Source organism: Microtus pennsylvanicus, chromosome 14 (assembly GCF_037038515.1).
Source record: "Microtus pennsylvanicus isolate mMicPen1 chromosome 14, mMicPen1.hap1, whole genome shotgun sequence".
Lineage (NCBI taxonomy): Eukaryota > Metazoa > Chordata > Mammalia > Rodentia > Cricetidae > Microtus > Microtus pennsylvanicus.
The window spans coordinates 6,476,751-6,503,133 of NC_134592.1; the positions used below are offsets into that span (position 1 = coordinate 6,476,751).

Genomic DNA, 26,383 nt, shown 5'->3' on the forward strand with positions numbered 1-26,383 from the left:
CCAATAGACATGCTACCTTGGAAAGGGGAACCTCACAGGGCCCCACCTCCAGAGGAAGAGCGATAGGAAATCAATGACTCCAGAGGGAAAATTAGTCTTCATGGGGATGAGCCCCTAACTGACCATCTAATGCTAAGCAGCCAGCCCTGCAAACATACACACACACAAGCAACACTACATGGACTCAGCGGGTTGTATTTACATGTGGACACACTTACTACATGTGTAACAATAGCAGAGATAGAGGCTATGAATTCGAAAGGGAGGGAGGGGGAAGTAGGGGAGGAACTGCAAGGAGAAGGAAAGAAATGATGTAATTATATTGCAATTTTTGAAGATTTGTAAATAAAAATCTTAAAAAGAAGTTAAAAGAAAATTTGAAATGGTTAATATACATGAGATGCTCACTGACTACTTGCATTATGGAAATAATTTTTAGATTCCATTTAAAAAATAAATCTCAAATATAGAATAGTTTCAAATTAATTTCCACTTCTAAAAGAAAATAATTGATTAGGAAGCTGCCCAGAATAGCATGCATCCAGCATAGCACAGTCCTTAGGAAATGAAGAAGACACTTAGAGCAGTGGGTCTTGACCCCTTTGGGGTCACTTATCAAATATTTACATTGTGATCCATAACAATAGCAAAATTACAGTTATGAAGTAAGAATAAAAATAATTTTATGGCTGGGGTCACCATATGACAAATGACATTAAAGGTTCACAAAGTTAGGAAGGCTGAGAACTCCTGCTTTAGACGACTCCAAAAACTCAACAACCAACATCTCCATCATGACCTACTCAGTGCTAGCTGACAAGAAGAAAGCATCCCATTCCCTCCCTCCCAACCTGCCCAGCCTCCCAGCATGCACTTGTCCTCTCACAAAGAAGAACCCCACCATAGTGGCATGCGCCTTTAATCCCAGCACTCGGGAGGCAGTGCTCTCTGTGAGTTTAAGGCCAGCCCAGTCTACAGAGAAAGCTCCAGGACAGGCTCCCCAAACTACAGAGAAAACCTGTCTCGAAAAGCCAAAAAAGATGCATACTTTTGACTCATAGGACTCCTCTGCGAGCTCAGCGTGGCCCTCCCTGATGAGAATGTCCCTGATGTTGACAGCATCCTGGGCGCCCGAGTACCGGTACACGTCCACATGCAGGACACTGTGCACAACGGAGAACACCTTCACCAGGAGAGGACAGCCGCTGACCAGGGAAGTGAAGCGCCCATTGGCCCCACCACTCCAGTGCTCTCCACAGATCAGAGACTTTGCTGACGGCCGCATTTTGCAGATTTTGAATTCCAAAGCCTATAGAACAGAGAGAAGTTTTACAAGTGAACAGAATGCAAGCACTCGAGTCTACAGAAACGTGACTGTTAGTCGTCCCAAGAACAGTCTGAAAACTACGAGGACTGAGGGTTCCCACTAAGTAAACGTGACGGCTTCATTTTTTTTTTAATTTATTGTGGAGAGAGTCTCACTATGGCTAGCTTGGAACACAGTATGTAGACCAGGCTATAATGAATTCACAGAGATCCGCTTGCCTCTGCTGCTCTAGTACTAGGATTGTGTATGTGTCAGCACACCAAGCTGGCTTCACTTTTCTTTCTTTCTTTCTCTTTCTTTCTTTCTTTCTTTCTTTCTTTCTTTCTTTCTTTCTTTCTTTCTTTCTTTTTTTTTTTTTTGAGACAGGGTTTCTCTGTCTGACTGTCCTGGAACTCATGCTATAGGCCAGACCGACAGAGATCCACCTGCTTCTGCCTCCCAAGTGCTGGGATTAAGGTCGCGCACCACCACCGCCACCTTGCCTGGCTACATTTTTATCCGTAGCATTAGTTTAAATAAATTTGAGTGTGTTCTTGCTGGGAAAAGAGCATGTGAGACCAGTCCCCAAACTACTACACACAGAGCCAACAGAGCCTGAGCAAACAGCACCAGAAGACACCAGCAGTGGTTTGAGTACAAATGGTCCCCCGTAGGTTCATAGTTTGAATGCTTAGTCATCAGGGAGTGGAACTTTTTGAGAGGACTAGAACGATTTCTAGGAAGTATGGTTTCAAAACCCCATGCCAGGTTCTGTCTGTCTCTGTTTGCAAATCAGGATATAACTCTCAGCTACAACTCCAGTCTGCCTGCCACCACACTCTCTACCATGATGACAATGGACCGTGCCTCTGAAACTGTCAACAAGCCCCCAATTGCATGATTTCTTTTATAACAGCGGCCTTGGTCATGGTCTCACAGCAGTGGAACAGTGACTAAGACGACACCACTGATTATAAAGTTTCTCTTGCTCAAAGTCAGAGCCTCTGTACATTCTGATTTCCTCCAGGGCTAATACTGGCAGCAATACTCTGGCACTGTAATTTTTAAGAGGAGACGCCAAGTTTGGCTAGTGTAACCAGTCCTTCTCTGTTATGGACGTCAGCTGTGACGGCCAACGTGACCTCTGGCAAATTTTCTTCTGGCATTCACCACTCACTCCACAGAGTCTTCTCTACCTTACCTGAAATGGAAGCTCCAGAAACTGGCAGGGGATCTCCCTCAGCAGATCTAGGTCGACATGAGACCTATTCCCGTAGTCTACAAAGAACACCTATAAGACAAAGAAAATGAATACTCTGCAGAGAGGATCTCAACCTGGCTCTCTTTGGACAGTGGGAACGCAGTGGCCTTCGCTGCTCCAGCAGCCGCACAGATGGTGCTTTTCAGCCCCATTCTTCATTTGCTTTTTTAAGAGATGGTATCTCTATGTATATAGCCTTGACTATTTCGGAACACACTATGTAGATCAGACTGGCCTTGAATTCACAGAGGCCTGCCTCTACCTCCCAAGTGTCGGATTTAAAGGTGTGAACCACTGCATCCGACTGTTAATTTATGTCATTTCATTCCTACCTTTAACAACAAAAGATTTTATATTTTTAATATGTGTGTGCGCTACATGTATGCAGTGCCCATGAAGGCCAGAAGAGGGTATTAGATCCCCAGGGTTGTTAGCCTCCATATGAGTACTGGAAATTGAGCCTGGGTCCTCTGGAAGAGCAGCTAGTGCTCTTAACCACTAAGCCATCTCTCCAGTCCCAAGATTTTCTATAAATTTCTAGGCTTATTTCCTTACTTGCTCAGTGATCTGTTAACAGAAAAACATACCTCAGCAGAATGTCCAGAAACATAAAGGATTTGAGCTCTAAAGTAGTTCTTCTTGTTGTGGTCAGTAAAAGGTGCCAGGCAGACCAAGTCTGGATGTGGGTGGACAGGCAGAGGGACTAGTTCTAGCCGGTTTATCTCAGCAGTCAGTTTTTTCAGAAGCTCTGCATTCCTTTCATCAATCCTGTACCCCCAGAAGTGCCCGACTTCTACCACCTGGAAGGGAAGAGGATGCACAGAAATAGGCTCCAAGTGGGTCTGCACAGCCTTTTGAGCAGGCTCCTCCCTGCATCCACCTGTGCTCACAGGTTTCCAACAGTCTTGATGAAGGAAGGAGGGGCTTCTTGCGATCAAGAGCAACAAGTGTATGCACCATGCCCTGTCCTCGGAGGTGGACTCAGCAGGTCCAAGTCCTGAAGGCTTTGAGAGGTCTGGATTTAGCCCAGATAAGTCAATACCACAGAGACTCTGGTGCCCTCTGAGCTGCTGAGTCCATGAATAAGAACAGCATGTGAGTCTGGAGAGAAACCCAACACTGCATTAAGACCCCCACCCCTGGGACAGCTTCCCCATGGCTGCCTCAGGCCATAAGGGCCACAGTTACCAGTTCCCACCTGTTTGGATTCCAGATTTCTACATGAGATTTCCCAAAGAAGTACAGCTGTAGATTTACTGGAAAGAGTACATACTTGCTTATTTTTTTGTGCTTGAGTTTAAACCCAGGACCTCACATATGCTAGACAGGAGTTTCACTTCTGAGATTCATCCCCCAGCTCAATGCAAGGCATTTTATTTTAAAGAAATAAAAAACATACCCAAATAATACTTTCAATACTAGTTTTGTTGATGCAAACAATTATGCAGCATGTATCATGTCAACTAATTTTTTAAGTTTTATCTTGTCAAATGTTTAGGGTTTTTGTTTGTTGCTGTTGTTGTTGAGGTAGGGTCTCAGTGTGTAGCTCTGGCTTGCTTAGAACTCTCTCTAAAGACCAAGCTAGCCTTCACAGCAACCTGCCTCTGCCACCTAAGTACTGGGATTAAAGGTGTGTACCACCACAGTGGGCTATTTTAGCATTATTTAAACCTCGACATTCTAAAAATTAACTTTTATTCAAGAATAACTTCTTGCCTTCCATTTTGTCCACATTCTAATTTCACAAGCACAGTCATTCATATTCGACCGCATGCACCAGTCAGCGCACAGGTGCACACACATGAACCTGCTTCATGACCAGTTTCTACAGATGTGGGGGTGGGAAGCGCTCTAGGGACCCAGTGGCACTCTCACCTCAGTGACATCAACTGTCAGGAGGAGATCAGCAACTGTCCGAGGTCTGTCCAAGGTGTTGAACGAGACTTGCATGGGATCTACAGTCTGCTTCTGGAAGTCCACATTCACCCTGAGTAACGAGTTGGAAAAAAGTAGATAGAAATTAAGTCTGTAAGAAACACTTACACATGTGAATTTCCACCTGACCTGCTCTAATACTTCCAGCGCTACAGTCTGGTTCTTCATCCTCCCGAGGCCCTGCCTGTGGGGCTACTGGCAGGTGGTAGAAGCTTTGAGAGGTAGGGTCCAGGCCCCAGCTAACAAGACCAACCAACCATGGACTAAAACGTCCAAAGCCATGAGCCAAAATAACTGTTCCTCTTGCAAGCTGATCATCTCAGCTATTTGTCACAGAAATGGAAAACTGACATAACCAGAAACATTAAGTTTGATCTCACTTCAAAAGGGAATTTTTGGCGATTTCTTGGGCTGTCCTAGAAGCGGTGCATACCTAATAGTAACCATTCCCCTCCAGGGATACATTCTAAAAGATAGACTCTATTTTCAAAAATATAAATTCTAAATCTAGGGCCTGCAATCATTTTTCATTTCAGAAAACTAACTAGAAAATGAAGTTTGTAACTCAGTTGGTAGAGGGCTTGCTTGCCTGGGTTTACCCCCAGTACAGCATAAAACTGGGGGGGTGGGGCATGCTGTGATCCCAGGAGGCATAGCCGGAAGAAGGGGCTGGGGGAAGGTTAGTGGTTAGGAGTGGCACTGTTCTTTCAGAGGACAGCACTCACTGCTGCCTACAACTCCAGCTCCAGGAGGACCTACAGCCCGATCTTCACAGGCACCCACAGATAGACACATAAATATGCATAATTAAAAACAACAGGTAAGCCAGGCAGTGGCGGTGCATGCCTTTAATCTCAGCACTCAGAAGGCAGAGGCAGGTGGATCCCCGAGTTCAAAGCCAGCCTGATCTACAGAGTGAGTTCCAGGATAGCCAGGGATACATTGAGAAACTCTGTCTCAGAAAACAAACAAAAGGAATAAATGTTTGTTTGTTTGTTTGTTTTTATAAGGTGGAAGCAGAAAGAACAGAAGTAGTTCAAGATCATCTTCAGCTACAGAAGTTTTTGAGACCAGCCTAGGCTTGACTTTAAAAAGAGCCCACACTTGGCTCAATATTATGTTACTATAAAATACATGATTATCTAACAAGCACTAGAAATATCATTCACCTCTTAGAGCAGTAAGACAGCAAATGTTACAAGATAGGAAAAACAACTTTAATAAACATAAAATTTTCCTCTTGACACTTTTATCCTAAACTACAGGGAAAGAATGGCAGGAGAGAGCTGAGCCAGTGCCCCCCGTTCTGGTAAGTAGGCTGGCATCACCTAGCATCAGGCACAAATGTCAGCCGTCTGGCTTTGACAAGGACAGACAGGTCTTGGAAGACTAAACCTACCCTTCTCCCAAATGATCAGAAGCCTACACCTGGGCTCAGGCATGGCTCCGCTGGTAAAGTATGTGGATCTGAGTTCTCATGGATCCCCAAACCCATGTAAAAACCCAGAAGTACCGCCTATAACCTCAGCATTGGTTGAGGCACAGAGACAGGCAGGCCCCTGAAGTCCAATTGGTCAGACAGTCCAGCCAAATGAATGTGCTTCAATCTCACTGAGTGACCTTGTCTCAAACAGTTAAAAAGACAGTTCACTGCCCCCTGTCCTCCACACCCTGGTGTGAGACAAATGTCAATTATATTTTAAATAAACACTGATTGGCCAGTAGCCAGGCAGGAAGTATAGTACAATCAGACAGGAAGTAGAGGTGGGTCAATGAGAGCAGGAGAATTCTGGGAAGGAGGAAGCCCATTCCTCTACAGTCTTTGCCCAGCCACAGAAGCAGCAAGATGTGACTGCTTTGCTGAAAAAGGTACTGAGCCATGTGGCTAACACAGATAAGAATAATGGGCTAATGTAAGTTATAAGAGTTAATAAGAAGCCTGAGCTAAGGAGCTAATCAGTTTATAACTAATGTAGACCTCTGTGTGATTTCTTTGGGACTTAACAACTGCAGGAACTGGGTAGGACAGAAACCTCAACAACACCCATACACAACACATAACCACATACACCAAATAAGCAAAACCCAAAACTCAACACACTGGGTGGACCTAGAGAAGTTAGATGAAGGCACCCTCTCCTTCATCAGCTGCTCATATGCATTCAAGAGCCTTCCTCCTAGATTTACAAAGATTATACAGACGAAGGATAAATTAGACTTTGAAAAAGCAATAAATAAAGCTAGGCATGGGATCTCTGTGAGTCTGAGCCCAGCCTGGACTACATAGTAAGACCTAGTCCAGCAGTCATGTGGTCCCAGTGGAACGCTGTGAACACCTTGTGCTTCTGAGCTTCGACACCGACCCGCCCTGCACTTTCCCTTCGATCTCCTCTGCGGTGTGGACACTGAGCTCAAGAGGCAGCTTTAGTTGGGACATCTTGACTGCCAAGTTCACGGCAGGGAGGGTCTTGAATCTCTCTGTCGGATTCCGTGAAAACTCCACAAAGGCTCTGCTCCATAAATAGGAATTAAAACATAAATTTATCAGATATCTAGTAAATAAGAATCACATACTAATTTCTCTCAAGGTTAGGCAGAAATTTCTCAGTGACTACTCCTCAAAACGCTAATAACTCTTCATTTTAATTAATCAATAGAAATATTAGTTGGATTAAAGACAGATTATTTGCTGAGAGAAATTATTTACAGTAATAAGTCATTGAAGCCAGGCCTCAGTATACCACAATGCAGAAAGGACACAGTCACATGGGAGTTTCAGTGAGGGAATCTTAGCTTTCACAACTTCAGGGCAAGACCTATTTCCTGTTTTAAGACTTAAAACATGGATGTACCGCCCAGTGAGTTTGGCAAGACCATTTTAAATAACTACTAGTTAGTAATGTCAGCAAAACATCCCACCCCTTACCACACTCCCCAAGGACAGCCTGTGCCTCCACAGCACAGCGTCTGCAGAGCAGGCTACTATACGGGGGGGGGGGGGGGGGAAGGACCGCCGTCTTTATTCTCTGATTGCCGCTTTATGTCTCTAACTGGTCCCAGCATAACCAAACAGAACACAATGGCTTTCCCTGAAATACTGGTGTAAAGTTTCTATCGTGACTAAACAGCCAAAACCACGGGGAATGCACAGGGCTCTGGGGTCAGTCCTCAGCTCTGGGTGGGTGGGGGGGAACAAAAACAAAAAACAACTTTTTTCTATTCAATTTAAAAACTGTAATCGTATGCACATAAGCATGTCCTTTTGGAAACAAAAGCTTCTGGTGACTCTTTTAACTAACCATTTGTTACTGACCTGCTAATAAAATAGGGTCAAATTAATTTCTGCCCTCTGTGTCTCCCAAAGTTACTCATGACAAATATGTGTTTAAAAAGCACACAGATAAAAGGTGTCCTTTGAGGCATCCCCCATAGCTACAGAGAACTAGATTAGTGATTTGGCATGAAAGTCTGGGGATGGGCACTAAAGAGAAGACCCCTGTGGAGAAGCAGGACCTGTCACAGTGTTACAGACAGACAGGCCACCAGCAGAGTTCCTTTAGGACACCCAGCTGGAAAGAATGCTAACTGACAACAGGACAAACCAAAGTCCCCTAGGGAGACCCACCCTGCACACACCCAGCCCTAAGAAGAGACCTCATTCACTGGTAAAACAGAGCTGTGACAGTCGCTGGCTACTCACTTAGTGCCATCAAATACAATGGATTTGACTTGCCCACACTGTCTGAAGAGAGACTGCAGTTGTTTGTAGTAAAGAAATCCGTAGGGAGGAATGTGCTTCAGCTGTAAGACAGGACACAGTGCACATCAGAGCCAGTAGCAAGGACTTCTGAACAGTCAGTCCTGACACCAGGGGCAGAAGGGCTACTCACTGCTCTTCTTTGCAAGCTCAGCGTATACAGAACACACTCAGCCCATCAGTTACCTAACAACTGCATGTCTTTAAATCATAACACAGTTTTAAGCAAAAAATATGTAAAATAAAGGCTGTTTTTTCCCTTGCTAAAACAGTTCAAAAGTCAAATGCAGTAAAAGTTGCTCAGGTTTTTTTTTTTTTGCTTTCATGTTATTTTAAAATAATCACACTAACTACAGCTTCCTGACACATCACACTTCTGATAAAGAGTGACAGGAAAGTAATGAAAAAAGAAGGTTGCTCATCACCAAAGGCTGTTCCCTCCTCATGGCAGCAGAGCCAGGCTCCTACCCAGCAGTCTCAAGTCCATCTACTTCAAAGCACTGCCTGTAGGCAGTGACTGCTCTTTTGTTCCTGGCCGCCCAGACCTGAATAATGGCACAGAAACTACATTAATTAATAGACACTGCGTGGTCAATAGCTTAGGCATATTCCTAGCTAGCTCTTACATCTTAAATTAACCCATTTATATTAATCTGTGTATCACCACAAGGCTGTGGCCTATTGGTAAGGGTTCTGATGCCTGTCTCCTTTGGCAGCTACTTCGCATCTCTCTGACTCCACCTATTCTTTCTCTTCCAGCCTGGCTTTATGTTCTGCCCTGCTATAGGCCAATGCAGCTTCTTTATTGACCAATGGTAATAAAATATATTCACAGCATGGCAAGGGGAAATCCCCATCTCTGCCAGTGCTCTTGGCCCTCCGCAGGCATTATGGTCTCCCATGTTCTAAGCTCTGGTTCCACTGAGGTATACACTGCCAGTCCCTGAGGAGTCAAAGTCTCTACCAGCTGCAGGTGGAGCAGGAAGTAAGAGCAGAGCCTGCACCCAAGTCCAAGTCCATGGAGTTGCTACCTCATAATGCTAGGATGATGGTAAGCTTAATTTTAAAGGTCAATGTGAAGCTCAGAGAAAAATAAATATAAAAGCACCTGGCTTCTCACAGAAGTGCTAAAGCAAACTAGCTATGATTTAGTTTATATGACACATGGTCAGTCCTGTGTCAGGTGACTGGACTGGTTGACACTGGTAGTGTGTCTGAAGTAGGGTCCTGTGGGCCTTTCCACTGCACACAGCTGAAGAACAGACCCAGAAGGACGACTGCAAAAGAAGCTAATCAAAGCGCTTTCTCCACAAAGAGCCACAGAGGCTAAGGGCGGCCTTGGAGGGGCATGAGCTGTGCTTCTGCCCCCTTCTCACTTGTAGTGCTCTTCAAAGACTTGCACTTGAAATGTTCCAGAATCTCTGGCTCTCCACAGTTGCAAAGGTAGTGGTTATAGCAGAATCCAGAATTAAAACGAGCAATGGTTGAGCACTTACTCTAAGCCAGGAACTAACTTCACCAAGTGCTTTTCATCAAAAAAAAAAAAAGTCCCCCAGTCAACCAAGGAGTCTAAGGAAAGCGCAGTTCTAAAGAGTATGTAGTTCTAGTGTTTGCTGTGCAAACAAATGGCCTTTACAAATCCAGCGGTCAGTGCCCAGGGCTCATCATCAGATCCTCCCACTCTGCCTCCCAGTTCATGCTACTTACATGCTATCCCTGGGCCATACCCTCTAGTGCAGACTTGGAGGGTCCTCAGATCTGAACTTCACATTCTCTAAGTAGTTCTGTTGGGCATCAGGGCGGGGCCGCTGCTATTTAAGTCACAACACTAAACCCCCAAGCAGTAGCATTTACTTTGTGTACCATTGTTGTTAATTAACAAAATGCTCTTAAGGGCCTCACATCACTGAAATGGCACATGATCAAATCAGCACTCACCCTGAATATATAATTTATCAAGGCCTTTCTGTAAAATGGAGTCTATAAAAATGAAGAAGAGCTGATAAGGAAGTAGCGGTCTCTGAGGGGCTAAGCAGTCCCAGCATTCACACAGCATTTACTAGGATACAGTAGCCCTTGACAGCTGCGCCATAGGCGGTCCACCTGGAAACCTACATTCACACTCTTGCACGGCGTCCCATGTCACCTACCACAACTGTTGTCTTCGGGTCTTTGCCAGCCAATTCCCTCACTGCCATCTCCTCATCTGGCTGTCCAAAAGTAAAGTAATTTGGATAAAAGGCGCCTGCCAGTACAACCTGAAAAAGAAGCGTGTATTCAATTCTTCTTCATACCATGTCCTCATCTCGCACCAGAGCGCCAGCACAGCTTGGAACACACAGCACATGAAAGCTGTATCCCTCACACATCCTGTTGTTCCCCGTGACAGACATTCTACCTGGACCTTCTCCTCAGAATAGCTGGACTGCTTCAGAGAGTGAAGCAAATGAGAACTAACCAACAGTACACTAGGCCCCTTTTCCACCCTCACTCAACAACAGTTCCAACAAGCCAAGCATTCTCCCAGGTGTACAGACATAACTGCAGCTGGAACTCTCCAGCTGGGCAGCAAGTTGGCATCTAATGTTCACATCTAAAAGGTACTCTGCAGCAGAATCCTTTCTTCAGTAAGAGTCTGCCGACATGAAGCACACGCACAGAAGGTTCTCCCTGGCCATATGGCAATTTTGCATCCTCAAAAGAACTAATATTCCCATCGTATCCACCTCAAACCCTTCTCCAATGTATGTGGTGGTTTGAATGAGAATGGCTTCCATAGGCTCATATATTTGAATGCTTGGTCCCCAGCTGGTGGAACTCTTTGGGAAGGATTAGGAGGTGTGGCCTCTGAGAGGAAGTGTGTCAATGCGGGTGGGCTTTGAGCTTTCAAAACGCCCATATCATTCACTCTTTCTGTCTCACACTTGTGGATCAGATGTACGCTCCCAGCTGCTGCTCAGACACCATGCCTGCAGGTCTTCCTGCTTCCATGCTCCCAACCATGATCTATGGTCACTGGACTCACCCTCTGAACTGTAAGCCTTCAATAAACTCTTTCTTCTATAAGTTGCCTTGGTCTTGGTGTCTCTTCACAGCAATAGAGCAGTAACTAAAGCAATGCATTGCCAACCCTATGACAGAAGCATTGTTCATATGCAAGAGATACATCTCTCTAAGATTCGTGGAAGGCTTTACCCCACAGCTAGGCACTGCTTCATGATCCAGACTTCAAAGAGCTTTCTCAATGTCAGAGAGCAGTAGTGTGTGGATCTTACAGCAAGAGGCCTGTCACTGACGCTCCATGACAGCAAGAGCTCACTGGGGAAAAGAAGCAAGCTGAGGTCACACCACCACCAGGAAGGGGTGTAAACAAGGAAGGTAAGAATAGCTCTGGGTTAAACACCTAAAACCACTATGGTATCAAAATCTCAGAGGCGCGGCTGGCACTAACAAGCATATCTCAACTACAACATGAATAATATCAACACCAGTATGGTGGCCACACCTTTTATCCCAGTAATCAGAGGCAGAGGCAGGAAGATCTCTGTTAAACCAAGGCCAATCTGGTGAGTTCCTGGTCATCCAAGGTTACATAGTTAAGATCTTATCTCAGAGTGAAAGAGAGTGGGGGGGCATTAAAAGGAAGTCCCACACACCTGTAGGATGAAGCGCTGCTTGTATGGATACTCTTGGTCCAAGACAGGATGGCGAGGATCCACAAACATGTTGAACTGTGAGATTCTATTCTTCAATTCTTCATATAATTCAGCCACCTGGAGTGCACATTGAAATACGATGTCTCAAAGCACAGACATACTCAGAACAGTGAAAACAGACACACACAATGGGGAAGGTTAAATTAGCATATCCACGGGGTTACACATCATAACTACCAGGAGTCATCTCATTCAACACTAGTGAGGAATGAAAACGACATTCCAGAGAGTCAACAGAGCGGCCAGAGGGCACGGCTGCCCCAGAACCTCAGCTTATGCATGGGATTCAACTTACAATCACAAATACAACCTGCAGCTGGTTTCTTGGACCACCAGCTCCCAAACCATGACACAGAGATTTACTGTTAATTATGAATGCTCAGCCTTAGCTTGAACTTGTTTCTAGCTTTTTTTTTTTAACCTTAAATTAACTTAAATTTCTATTCATGTGCTGCCCCAAGGCTTGTTGGCCTCATCTGTGTTCTGTCCTGCTTCCTCCGTGCCTGCCTGGCTTGGTGGCCCCGGTTGGCTGGACCCCAGCTGTCTGGCCAGCTCCCCCTTTTCTCTCTGCCCTCCAGACCCACTTATCCCTCCTCTGCCTAGCTATTGTTCATTCAGCTTTTTGTTAGATAAATCAGGTGCCTTAGGCAGGCAAGGTAAAACAGCAGCACATCTTTACATAGCTAAACAAATATGCTATTCCACCACAACAATCTTATATCCTTCAGACTCTTTACCTTCTTCCCTGAACATGGTCTGCTTTTGTAACTGGAAATCTAGAATGTGCAGACATGATGACACACATCCGTAATCCCAATTTATTAAGATGAGGCAGGAGGATCTCAAGCTGAAGACCAGTCCTGACTCACAGTTCAAGGCCAGTGTGGTAAGACCTTGTCTCAAAAACCTTTTTTTTCAAAGAAAGAGAAACAAGGTATGTTTCAGAGTTCCCCCTAAATGAAAAAAAAATTAAATAAACATCAGGTTAAAATAAAACCTTTCAGTTGAGGCATAGTAGTGCATCTGGGAGGTACAGCCAGGATGGTCGGGAACTCAAGGCCAGCCTCATCTACATAGCCTGAGTCACATGAGGTTCTCTGTTGTGGGATAATTTTTTTGTAGACTGTGAAGATGTGTCTCTGCGTCTTACCTCATTTACCTAAGGCACCTCTGATTGGTTTAATAAAAAGCTGAACAGCCAGTAGCTAGGCAGAAGAGGCTAGGTGAGACTTCCAGGGAGAAAGAGGAACTTGAGGGAAGAATCTAAGAAGTGGGGCTGGAGAGATGGCTCAGAGGTTAAGAGCACTGACTGCCCTTCCAAAGGTCCTGAGTTCAATTCCCAGCAACCACAAGGTGGCTCACAACCATCTGTAATGGAGTCTGGTGCCCTCTTCTGGCCTGCAGGCATGCAAACAGACAGAATATTGTATACATAATAAATATTTTTAAAAAAATTTTTAAAAAAAATCTGAGAAGTGGATTCTCACCAGTCAGATGCAGAGGAAGTTGGATGTACAGTTTTGAGGAGAGGTAACGAGTCATGTAGCTCATTATAAATGGGTTAATGTAAGTTTTAAGAGCTAATCAGTAACAAGTCTAAGCTAAGGCCAAGCTTTTATAATAAAAAGTCTCCATGTCATTATTCAGGAGCTGGCAGTCCAAAGAAAGTTCAACTACAGTTCTATCTCAATAGTTTTTCATACAAAATGTCTGTTTTAAATATATACATATATATGAAAACAAACAACTTTAAGTCACCACAAAATTATCTCAATAAAGTTTTAAAAGCAAAAATCATGCAATAACAAAGGATAAAATACCATGATAAACTGAAAGGGGACAGGAAGACATATTAACATATGAAGTGAGTGCTTACTATGTTCAACCCCTAAGCTAAATCTCTAGTCAGTGTGTGTGAGTGCTTGCACATGCCAGTTCCCAACAGACACGCGGCAACTTATAGCCACCTGCAACTCCAGTTCCAGAGGAGCCAACTGATGGGTAGTGAAAATGTAGTACATTTACATAGTAGACTATTATTATTCAACAAAATATAATTCAGCAGCTAAAAAAAATGAAATTTTCAGGCAGATGGGCAGAGTTAGAAGCAATTACCCAGAGTAAGGTAACCTTGACCCAGAAAGACAACACTGCATGGTTTCTCTTAAAAGCTTTTAAGCTTTAGATATGTGTGCTTCATCTAGAACACCCAGTCCCTGGGAACCTCATTAGACAGGGGAAGGAGGAGACCTTCCAAGGAAATGGGATAGAACACAGCATCATAAATGGGTGAAGAAGAAACTGGAACAGGAGGATTAAGTAAGGATGGAGAGAGGGGCAGGGTAAGAGGGAATGAAGGGAGGAGTAACTAAATCTCCTATTCTAGAAGCTCTCGAAAATATATAAAAGGAATTTAAATGGAGTTACCATATGAGACAATGTCGCAACTAAACATCATGTGCTACCACGTAAAATCCCCAGGACAGGAAACGGGTTACACTTTGTTTAGCTATTGGTCAAAGTGGCCCCACAGCCCCCCCCCCCCAAAACCATCACCACAGGCTATTTCTTTTTTTTGAAAAATGATTTATTTAACTTTATTTGTATATGCATTGGTGTGAAGATGTCAGATCCTCCGGAACTGGAGTTATAGACAGTTGTGAGATGCCATGTGGGTGCTGGGAACTGAACCAGGTCCTCTGAAGAGCAGCAGTGCTCCTAAGCACTGAACCACCTCTCTCCACCCCATCATCACGGGCTATTTCTAAGGCTACTGGTCCCTTCACAACACGACACATGGAAAAATAAGAGATAGTGACTAGCTGGAAGTTTCACCCTTACTCACTAGTGCTCAAGAACCCGAGACAACATAGGTCATGGGCCTAAGAGAAAACCTACTACTATTATTCTGCTAAATCTGTGGTTCTCAACCTATGGGTCTCAGGTCGAATTACTGCATATCACATATTCATCATTAATAGCAAAATTACAGTAATGAAGTAATTTTATGGTTGGGGGTTGGTTACTAAAACATGAGGAAGTGTATTAAAGGGTTGCAGCATTAGGAAGGTTGAGAACAATGTGCTAAGTGAACCTAGAATGACTCCTAATGACATATGGTTATTCCATATATCACTGCCTTGCTCAACCCCATCAGAGAAGCTGCTTCTTGCAGTAGATGGTAATTAGCAGAGACCCACGGCTAGATGGGTGCAGACAGTGAGAGGCCTTGAACACTCAGTCCTACATGGGCTGTCTTTCAGGGGATGTTGTGGAAGAGGAGATGGAAAGATTTTTAAGAGCCAAAGTAGCGGATGACTAAGAAAACGGCATCTTTCAGACTCAGCAGGGCTGAAGCTGTATCCAGTCACATGCCCTGCACAAATAAATGCAAGGCACACCAAATCCCAGCATGGAGAAGGGTGGCAGGCTCAAAGTCGCACTCCTAACCAAGAAACTATTTGCAACTGATACCTGCTGAGAGAAGAAAAACATCTGTTTTTTCCAATGGAGTAACACTGGGTACATCAATCACACTCCAGGACAGGCTTATGCTCAGGTGTAGTTGACAAACACAAAACAGACCGCAAGCCAGGTGCAATGGCATACCCCTTTAATCCCAGCTCTTGGGGGGCAGAGACAGGAGGGTCTGAGAGTTCAAAGTCAGGCTGGTCAAGCAAGCTCTTGGCCAGCAGGGGCTACACAGAGAAACCCTATCTAAAAACAAACAAACAAAAAACAGACTCCATGTTTTTCTGTGTGCTTTTTGTTATTATTGGGATTTGGTGGATTTTGTCTTTGGGGGTTTGCTTGCTTTTTGTTCTCTTTCTCTTTTTTTCCTTTAAGAGAGAACAAAGAAGAAGTTGAGTGGGTAGGGAGATGGGGAGGATCTTGGATATATTGTATGCAATTTTTAAAAAACTAACTCAATAAATTAATTCCCCTTAAGTTCATTATTGATTTTGTAAAAAAAAAATCCTGCTTTTTCCAGTATTATATGGTGACCCACTGAGACACCCCAAGATGCCCAGTAACACTTCTTTCTTGCCCTTTAACTCTTTAACTAGTGGAGAAAATGAACCCAGTCCTGTACCCCTAGCTGGCATCAGTGGTACCTGTAACCCTAGTGAGGCAGGAGGTGCAGATCTCGGAAGTTCAATGATCAGCCAATCTAGCCAGATCAATGAGCTTTAGATTCTCCAGGAGACACTGCCTCAAAAAGTAAGTAAAATAAAGGTAGAACATAACACTGCCTAATCAACCTCTGCATACACACAACCAAGCACATACAACACACACACAAACGTACACGCATTTATCCTCATATGTATTTACATACACAAACAAACACACATACACACACCTTAACTGGTTATGGTGGCATAGGAGACTGAGGTTTAGGGACTCTAAGTTCCAGGCTAGCCAAGGCTAATAGGGAGAGCCTGCAATGCAGGAAAGATCCCCCAAAGCCACTGGTGATAAGTGGTTTTTTGTTATCTGTTTCTGTGTTTTGTTTTGCTTTTGTTTTTTCGAGACAGGGTTTATCTGTGTAGCCTTGGTTGTCCTGGAACTTCCTCTGTAGGTTAGCTGGCCTCAAACCAAGAAATCTGCCTGCCTCTGCCTCTAGAGTGCTGGGATTAAAGGTGTGAGCCACCATCGCTGACTATGATAAATGACTTTATTCGTGAAGTATACCAAGATAAAAAAACACTGTTTTCAATTATTAAATTATTATGAGAACACAGCATGCTCCAATACTGAGGGGGCTTAAGAGGTGAGTGAACAGCCACACATCAGGATGCCCCACTTTCTAGGACCTCCCTAGTGGGACAAAACTACGGATCCCTCCCCCAGCTCCCTCTGCTTTTCTAGCCAGCCAGCAGGAAGTTTCCTATGGCTAGGATCCCCCAAACCCAAACCCATCCAGTCACCATCCAAACTACTAGCTACATCCCACCCCCAAACCTGCCTATCCTCCAGCAACCTTGGTGGAACTCTGAAACACAGGTTGCTCCAATACTGAGGGAAGTTAAGAGGGACTAGAGCTTGCTTCAACATTGAGGGGATTAAGAGAGAACCAAGAGAGCAAACCAGGAGAGAAGACCAAGAGGGCAGGCACATAGAGACCTTAGAGGCTTTCTGAGACAGACATTTACAGTACAGAGCAGACCAAGAAAAACTCCCAAACACTCAAACCACAGCAAGGATTGGGCCAAGATACAAAGATGCTGCTGGCCTCATTTGAAGGAAGAGATGGGTAGGCGCCAATGCAAGAATGCCTACAACAACCTAAAAAGCAACATGGTACCACCAGAACCCAACGGTCACATAACAGGAAGACTTAATCATCCTAACCCAGAAGCAGTAGAAAAAAATGATTTTAAACATAACTTTATGAAAATAATGGAGACCTTTAAAGAGGAAATAAAAAAACTCCCTTAAATAAATGGAGAAGACTAACAAAAAATTGGAAGAAATTAATAAATCCCTCAAAGAAAACCAAGAAAAAACAAACAGGTGAAGGAAACAGTTCAAGACTTGAAGACTGAAATAGAGGTAATAAAGAAAACACAAACCAAGGGAATTCTGGATGTGGAAAATCTGGGTAAACAAACAGGAACTACAGAGACAAGTATAACCAACAGAATACAAGAGATAGAAGAAAGAATCTTAGGTGCTGAAGATATTATAGAGGAAACAGACTCAATGGTCAAAGAAAACATTACATCCAACAAATTTTTAACACAAAACATCCAGGAAATCTGGGTCAGCATGAAAAGACCAAACCTAAGAATAATAGGGGTAGAAGAGGGAGAAGAATTCCAGCTCAAAGGCACAGAAAATATATTCAACAAAATCATAGAAGAAAACTTTCCCAACCTAAAAAAGGATATCCCTATGAAGGTGCAGGAAGCTTACAGAACACCAAATAGATTGGATCTAAAAAAAAAATTCCCCTCACCATATAATAAATCAACACACAAAACATACAGAATAAAGAAAGAATATTAAGAGCTGCAAAGGAAAAAGGTCAAGTAACATATAAAGGTAAACCTATCAGAATTACACTGACTTCTCAATGGAAACCATAAAAGCCAGAAAGTCCTGGATAGATATGTTGCAGACACTAAGAGATCATGGATGCAAGCCCAGACTACTATACCCAGCAAAGCTTTCATTTACCATCAATGGAGAAAACAAGATATTCCATGACAAAAACAGATTTAAACATTATGTATCCACAAACACAGCCTTACAGAAAGAACTAGAAGGAAAACTCCAACCCAAGGAAGCTAACTGCACCCATAAAAACACAGGCATCTGATAACCTCCCACCAACATAAGCCAAAGAAGGGAAACACACCAACACCACTACTGAAAAATAACCGGAGATAACAACCACTGGTCATTAATATCACTTAATATCAATGGATTCAATTCACCTATAAAAAGACACAGGCTAATGAATGCATACAAAGAATCCAGCCCTCTGCTGTATACAAGAAACGCACCTCAACCTCAAACAAAGACAGACAATACCTCAGAGTAAAGGGTTGGGAAAAGGTTTTCCAATCAAAGGGACCTAAGTAACAAGTGGGTGTAGCTATCCTAATATCTAACAAAATTGATTTCAAACTAAAATCAGTCAGAAGAAATGGAGGACACTTTATACTCATAACAGGAACAATTCATCAAGATGCAGTCTCAATCCTGAACATCTATGCCCCTAATGCAAGAGCACCCACATATGTAAAAGAAACATTACTAAAACTCAAATCACACATCAAACCCACACACCAGTTGTAGGAGACTTATACACTCCACTCTCATCAATAGACAGGTCAACCAGACAGAAACTTACCAGAGAAATAAGAGAACTAACAGATGTCATGAATCAAATGAACTTAACAGACCTAGCTAACATTCCACCCAAACACAAAAGAATATACCTTCTTCTCAGTACCTCATGGAACCTTCTCTAAAATTGATCACATACTTGGTAACAAAGCAAACCTTCACAGATTAAAAAAAAATTGGAGTAACCCCCGGTGTCTTATTGGATCACCATGGATTAAAGTTAGAATTTAACAGCAATACTACTCTCAGAAAGCCTACAAACTCATAGAAATTGAACAGTGAACTACTGAACTTCCATGGGTCAAGGAAGAAATAAAGAAATTAAAGACTTCCTTGAATTCAATGAAAATGAAGGCACAACATATCCAACCTATGAGACACTATAAAAGCAGTGCTAAGAGGAAAGTTCATAGCACTAAGGCCCACATAAAGAAAACAGAGTAAGCTCACATTAGAGACAAACACACCTGAAAGCTCTAGAACAAAAAGAAGACTCACTCAGGAGGAGGAGAAGACAGGAAATAATTGAATTGAGGGCTGAAATCAACAAAATAGAAACACAGAAAACCATACAAAGAATCAGTGAAAATAAGAGGAGGTTCTTTGAGAAAATCAACAAGATAGACAAACCCTTATCCAAACTAATCAAAAGGCAGAGAGAGAACATCCAAATTAACAAAATCAGAAATGAAAAGGGGGAGAAAACAACAGACACTGAGGAAATTCATAGAATCATTGGGTCATACTACAAAAACCTATACTACACAAAATTGGAAAATGTTAAAAAAAATTTAGATAGAAACCATATACCAAAATTAAATCAAGAGACCAGGTGAGCAATTTAAATAGACCTATAAGCTGCAAGGAAATAGAAGCTGTCATCAAAAACCTCCCAACCAAAACAAGTCCAGGGCTGGATGGGTTTAGTACAGAATTCTACCAGAACTTCCAAGATGAGCTAATACCTATCCTCCTCAAAGCGTTCCACATAATAGAAACAGAAGGGACATTGCCAAACTCTTTTTATGCGGCTATAGTTACCAATACCAAAACCACACAAAGACTCAACCAAGGAAGAGAATTACAGACCAGTCTCATTCATGAACATGGATGAAAAAATACTCTAAATAAAATTCTGGCAAACCTAATTCAAAACTTTAAAAAAATCATCCACCATGATCAAGTCAGCTTTATCCCAGAGATGCAGGGCTGGTTCAACATACGAAAATCTATCAATGTAATCCATCATATAAATAAACTGAAAGAAAAAAAATCATATGATCATTTCATTAGATGCTGAAAAAGATTTGACAAAACAAACACCCTTCATGATAAAGGCCTTGGAGAGATCAGAGATACAAGGAACATATCTAAATATAGTAAAAGCAATATACAGCAAGCCAACAGCCAACATCAAATTAAATGGAGAGAAACTCAAAGCCATTCCACTAAAATCAGGAACAAGACAAGGCTGTCCACTCTCTCCATATCTCTTCAACACAGTTCTTGAAGTTTTAGCAATAGCAATAAGACAACAAAAAGAGATCAAGGAGATTCAAACTGGAAAGGAGTCAAACTTTCGTTATTTGCAGATGATATAATAGTGTATGTAACTAACCCCAAAAACTCTACCAGAGAACTCCTACAGCTGATAAATACCTTCAGTGATGTGGCAGGATACAAGATCAACTCAAAACAGTAGCCCTCCTATACACAAAGGATAAAGAAGCTGAGAGGGAAATCATAGAAACATCACCTTTCACGATAGCCACAAATAGCATAAAATATCTTGGGGTAACACTAACCAAGGAAGGGAAAGACCTACTTGACAAGAACTTTAAGTCTTTGAAGAAAGAAATTGAAGAAGATGCCAGAAAATGGAAAGATCACCCATGCTCTTGGATAGGTAGGATCAACATAGTAAAAATAGCAATCCTACCAAAAGTAATCTATAGATTTACTACAACCCCCATCAAAAGCCCAATGCAATTCTCCACTGATGGAGGAAGGTCATTGGTTAAATTAAAAGAAACTGCTTGGCTCTCATTGGTTAGGAGATAGGTGGGAGGAGTAAACAGAACAAAACGCTGGGAGGAAGAGGAAGTGAGGTCAGACTCGACAGCTCTCCTCTCCGGAGCAGACGCAAGAGAGACGCCATGCTACCTGCTCCAGGGAAGACGCACGCTATGAAGCTCCGACCCAGGATGGACTTAGGCTAGAATCTTCCCGGTAAGCGCACCTAGGGGCGCTACACAGATGATTAGAAATGGGCTAAATTAATATGTGAGAATTAGCCTAGAAGAGGCTAGATAGGAATGGGCCAAAGCAGTGTTTAAAAGAATACAGTTTCCGTGTAATTATTTCGGGTAAAGCTAGCCGTGTGGGCGGGGTGCTGGGGACGCAGCCCCGCCGTCGCCCCTATCACTAACACTCCACAGACCTTTAAAGAACATTAATCAACTTCATATAGAAAAACAAAAAACCTGGGATAGCCAAAACAATCTTGTACAATAAAGGAACTTCCAGAGGCATCGCCATCTCTGACATCAAGCTCTATTACAGAGCTACAGTAATGAAAACAGCTTGGTTTAGACATAAAAAACAGAGAGGTTGACCAATGGAATCAAAGACCCAGATATTAATTCACACACCTATGAACATCTGATTTCTGACAAAGAAGCTAAAATTATACAATGGAAGAAAGAAAGCATCTTCAGCAAATGGTGCTGGCATAACTGGATGTCAACCTGTAGAAGAATGAAAATAGATCCATATCTATTGCCATGCATAAAACTCAAGTCCAAATGGATTAAAGACGTCAATATAAATCCGACTACACTGAACCTGACAGAAGAGGAAGTGGGAAGTAGTCTTCAATGCATGAGCACAGGAGACCACTTCCTATATATAAGCCCAGTAACACAGACACTGAGAGCAACAATAAATAAATGGTACCTCCTGAAACTGAGAAGCTTCTGTAAAGCAAAGGACACAGTTAATAAGACAAAAAGGCAGCCTACTGAATGGGAAAAGATCTTCATCAATCCCACATCAGACAAAGGACTGCTCTCCAAAATATATAAAGAACTCAGGCAATTAGACATTAAAATTCTAAATAATCCAATTAAAAAATAGGGTACTGAACTAAAGAGAGAATTCTCAACAGAATGGCCAAAAGATACTTAAGGAAATGTTCAACATCTTTAGCTATCAGGGAAATGCGAATCAAAACAACTCTGAGATACCATCTTACGCCTGTCAGAATGGCTAAGATCAAAATCACTAATGATAGCTTAATGCTGGAGAGAATGTGGAATGCTGGAGAGGTAAGGGGAACACTCATCCATTGCTGGTGGGAATGCAAACTCGTACAACTACTTTGGAAATCAGTATGGCAGTTTCTCAGAAAATTGGGAATCAACTTACCTCAGGATCCAGTGATAACTCTTGGGCATGTAAAGATGCTCAATCATACCACAAAAGCATTTGTGCAACTATGTTTATAGCAGCAGATTTGTAATAGACAGAACCTAGAAACAACCTAGATGCCCCCAACTGAAGAATAGATAAAGAAAACGTGGCACATTTACACATTAGAGTACTACTCAGCAGTAAAAAACCAAAAAACAAAAACAATGACATCTTGAATTCTGCATGAAAATGGATAGAATTAGAAAACACTATCCTGAGTGAGGTAACCCAGACCCAAAAAGATGAATATGGTATGTACTCACTCATAAGTGGATACTAGCTATAAACAAAAGACATTCAGCCTATATATAGTTCATGATCCTAGAGAACCTAAGTAATAAGGTGAATCCAAAGAAAAATATATATAGACCCACCTGGAAATTAGAAATGGACAGGACTGACTGTCAGGGTTGGGAGCAAGGGGGTGAGGGTAGAGAGAAGGGTAGGAGGAGAAGAGGAGGGGAGAGGTGGAAGGGAGAGTAGAACTTGAGGGAGTAAGATGGTCAAGATGGAGGAAGGGCAGAGATGAGAACAAGGAGAGATATCTTGATTGAGGGAGCCATTATAGGGTTAGCATAAACCTGGATCTAGAGAAAGTCTCAGGAATCCAAAAGGATGACCCCACCTAGGACCCTGGGCAATAGAGGAGAGGGGGCTCGATCTTGACTTGCCCTGAAGTCAGCCTGATGACTATCTTAAATATCACCATAGAGCCTTCATCCAGCAACTGATGTAGGCAGAGGCAGAGACCCACATCGGAGCACTGGGCTGAGCTCCCAAAGTCCAGTTGAAGAGTGGAAGGAATGAGAATATGAGCAAGGAGGTCAAGACCATGATGGGTTCACCCACTGAAACAGTTTGCCTGAGCTAATGGGAGCTCACCAACTCCAGCCAAACTGGGAAGGAAGAAGCATAGGACCAAACTAGTTCCTTTGATGTGGTTGACGGTTGCATGGCTGGGGCAGGCTGAGAGGCCTCTGGCAGTGGCACCAGGATTTATCCCTACTGCATGTACTGGCTTTTCTGGGATCCTATTCTCTTTGGATGTATACCTTCCTCAGCCTAGATATAGTAGAGAGAGGCTTGGACCTTCCTCAAGGCAATGTGCCCTAGTCTCTGAATATTAGATGGGGGTGGGGTGGGAGGATGTGAGGAGGGAATGGGAGGAGGGGAGGGAGTGGGAACTTGGATTGGTATTTTTTTTAAAAAAATCTAATAAATTAAAACAGAGGCAGACGGATCTCTGTGGGTTCAAGGTATGGTGGTACACACCTTTAATCCCAGCATTTGGGAGGTAAAGGTAGGCAGATCTCTGTGAGTTCAAGGACAACTTGGTCTACAGAGTGAGTTCCAGGGCAGCCATAGATACACAGAGAAATCCTGTCTCAAAAAGTCAAAAATTAAAAATAAAAGAAACAGAGTTTAAAATAAAGCCATGTAAAGATGAAATATATATGGAGTCTGGATATTGTATGCTATTGTGTTGTCTTTAAATTGTTTTATGACTGAGGAAGGAGCAAAAACCACTAAATCGTATTTGATTATAAATGCTGCTGGATTAATCCAACATATATATTTTGAAAATGCCTTGGAGAAGAGGTTTTGTTTTTGTTTCCACAGGAAATGAAAGGCTGTGGATTCATTCTGGGCTGAGAAAAAGCAGGTTTGATCGATGAAAACACCCTGAAGAAACTCCAGTAGGAGCAGATGGTCCAGATGGTCCAACATTTCAGAGGACCTCTGTTGGAGTTTCCTCTGAATTCTACATCCAGAACAGTTTCAAGACTGCTGGCTGAGATATCAAGCCTCACAGAATTTTCCAGTCAGGACTTGACCATAATCCTAAATTTTCTTTAGGTCCCCATAAGATTATCGGTGCCCCCAATCAGCAGGAAGTAGCCTAGAAAAACTACGCCCACATTCCCAAAAAATGGATTATGGATGTTTGCCTTTCTTTATAATGTTGGTTACAAGTTGTTATGGGCAATGGTCAGAAGAAAAGCCACAGAAGATTCTATTTGGGGGAAAAAGACTGTTATGAAAGTTCTCCCTGGACCTGGGAAGACGCTAGTCCTATGACTGCAGTCTAATTGAGTGCCGAGGTCTGTCATGGGTGTGTGACGGCTGTTCTTCGTGGTCACCTTGACCACATCTAGAATTGACTAAAACCCAAATAACTGGGCATGCCTATCAGGGATTGTTTTTTCTTAATTAAATAATTTAAAGTGGGAAGACCCACTTCTAACAAAATCTTTGAGTTAAGAAGATAAACTTTAATCAAACTTATTTTTTGAGGTGGGAAGACCTACCTTTAATCTGGGCCACACTGTCTGCTGGTGCCCCACACAAAGGGCATGGAAGAAAGAAGCTGTTCCCTCTCTGCCTGCTTGCTCTTGCTCTCACTAGCTAGTCTCTTCCTTCACTGGCATTAGAGTAAATGCACTTCCTCAGGATTCCAGTGTATACTGAAGACCAGCTGAGACATCCAGCCTCGGGGACTGAATAACTACTGGATTGCTGGACCTTCTGTTTGTAGGTAGCCACTGTTGGATTATCTGGACCACACACTAATAAATCCCATAGATAGGTAGGTAAGTAGATAGATACATAGATAAAGGTAAGTAGGTAGGTAGATAGACAGCTATAGATAGGAATGGAGGTAGATCTGTAGATGTCTGTTAACTCTGAGTTCTGTTCCTCCAGAGAACAGGCTAATACAAGCATGTGTGTGGATGTACGCCCACAAATACCCACAAGCCTCAGGGCAGTCTCACTATAAAGCTACTGCAGCATTTCCAGAGAAAGCACTGGCAATCAGAACGCAGCCATGTTAAAATGTCATCAAGGAGGCTTACTGCAAGAATACAAATTGGGATCAACAGCACAAAACCCATAATGTGTTTACTTATGTTAATTAGTTAATAATGAAAAGATCACATGCTTATCTTTAGAAATACGAAAAATATAGCTGCCAAGTTTACACGTGTTCATTTACATATGACACTTGGTGAGGATTTCTGGAGCCAAGCGATTATCACTGCAGGTGTCTTTACCCTCAAGGCCTCCTGCTAATGATGGGAACAGGCAGAATTTGCTCCTACACCCTGTGTACTGCTGGTGTGTCAGGACCAAATTTTAAGTTAGTTTATTTGCATTAACCAAGTCAAAGAACTTATAGCTTACCTCTCTGATCCTCTTTATCTGAATGTAATTTAGCCGTCCCCAGTCAAGTTCATCCTTAAACACAGAAGAGCACAGTGTCCAGCATGAGGCAGCAAGGCAGAGGTTAACTGCTCCTACAATTCACACATCTCATCCAGATCCTCAACAAGGGCTAAGCTTCGGCCATGGTTAACAATACACTTGAATGACCACATACAGGACGTCCTCCACAAGAGCTTCCAACATCAGACCAAAGCCCCCAAACCACAAACACGACACAGGGAGGACTCTCCTTATAAGTCTACCTGTACACAAAATCAAAGGCACAGTGTGCTTCAACTGGAAAGACTTGTCACACTGTAGCAACAGGGAAGATTAGAGACCCACTGTGGCACAGCAAAACTACACAAGACACATCTACCAACGGCTCTGGAGCCTAACTGCTTTAGAATAAAAAGCCTCATCTAGAGAAAGAGAAAGATGAAATACAGGCTCCTGTGTAACCAGTGTCATTAGTTCTGAGCCACCTGTTGAGCAGCCTGCAGCAGGACCTGGTCACTAATGTCCTGACCTGCCCCTCCCAGAGGACAGCACATAGTAACTACCTTCAATGACCTCGGGTCTTACTGCCACCACAATGCACAGGCAGTGACCAGACTGAGACAGGCTTGCAGAAAAGCTGACCATTGCCAGCCATCAGAAAGGTGACAAGAAGGAAATGTGACCAACCTTGGGATGCCGCAGCTCTCCTCGCTGTCTGCAAGCCTGCCAGGCCTAAAACGACACAATCACAGCTTCAGAATAACTCACTAGTTAGCTGGATTTAATTCCAATGTCAACACATGGTTGAACACACAACGTCTACAAATTACTTTTTAATCAACTCTGGGAAATTGTCTGGTCCACTGGTCCTTCCA

The 26,383-nt window shown here is 43.0% G+C and overlaps 1 protein-coding gene across 2 annotated transcripts in view; it reads right to left on the minus strand.

The window, feature by feature from the left end:
- The window catches only part of Tdrd9 (tudor domain containing 9), a 104,664-nt gene that overhangs the window by 17,969 nt on the left and 60,312 nt on the right, over nt 1–26,383 (minus strand). For both annotated transcript variants that reach the window (XM_075947775.1, XM_075947776.1), the window contains exons 19-28: nt 26,196–26,240; nt 25,488–25,541; nt 11,916–12,032; nt 10,410–10,517; nt 8,203–8,303; nt 6,839–7,012; nt 4,443–4,554; nt 3,155–3,367; nt 2,508–2,597; nt 1,049–1,309 (exon numbers count right to left, since the gene is read on the minus strand). In XM_075947775.1, the coding sequence (XP_075803890.1) occupies nt 1,049–1,309; nt 2,508–2,597; nt 3,155–3,367; nt 4,443–4,554; nt 6,839–7,012; nt 8,203–8,303; nt 10,410–10,517; nt 11,916–12,032; nt 25,488–25,541; nt 26,196–26,240 (1,275 nt within the window). The remainder of the gene's footprint in view (nt 1–1,048; nt 1,310–2,507; nt 2,598–3,154; nt 3,368–4,442; nt 4,555–6,838; nt 7,013–8,202; nt 8,304–10,409; nt 10,518–11,915; nt 12,033–25,487; nt 25,542–26,195; nt 26,241–26,383) is intronic.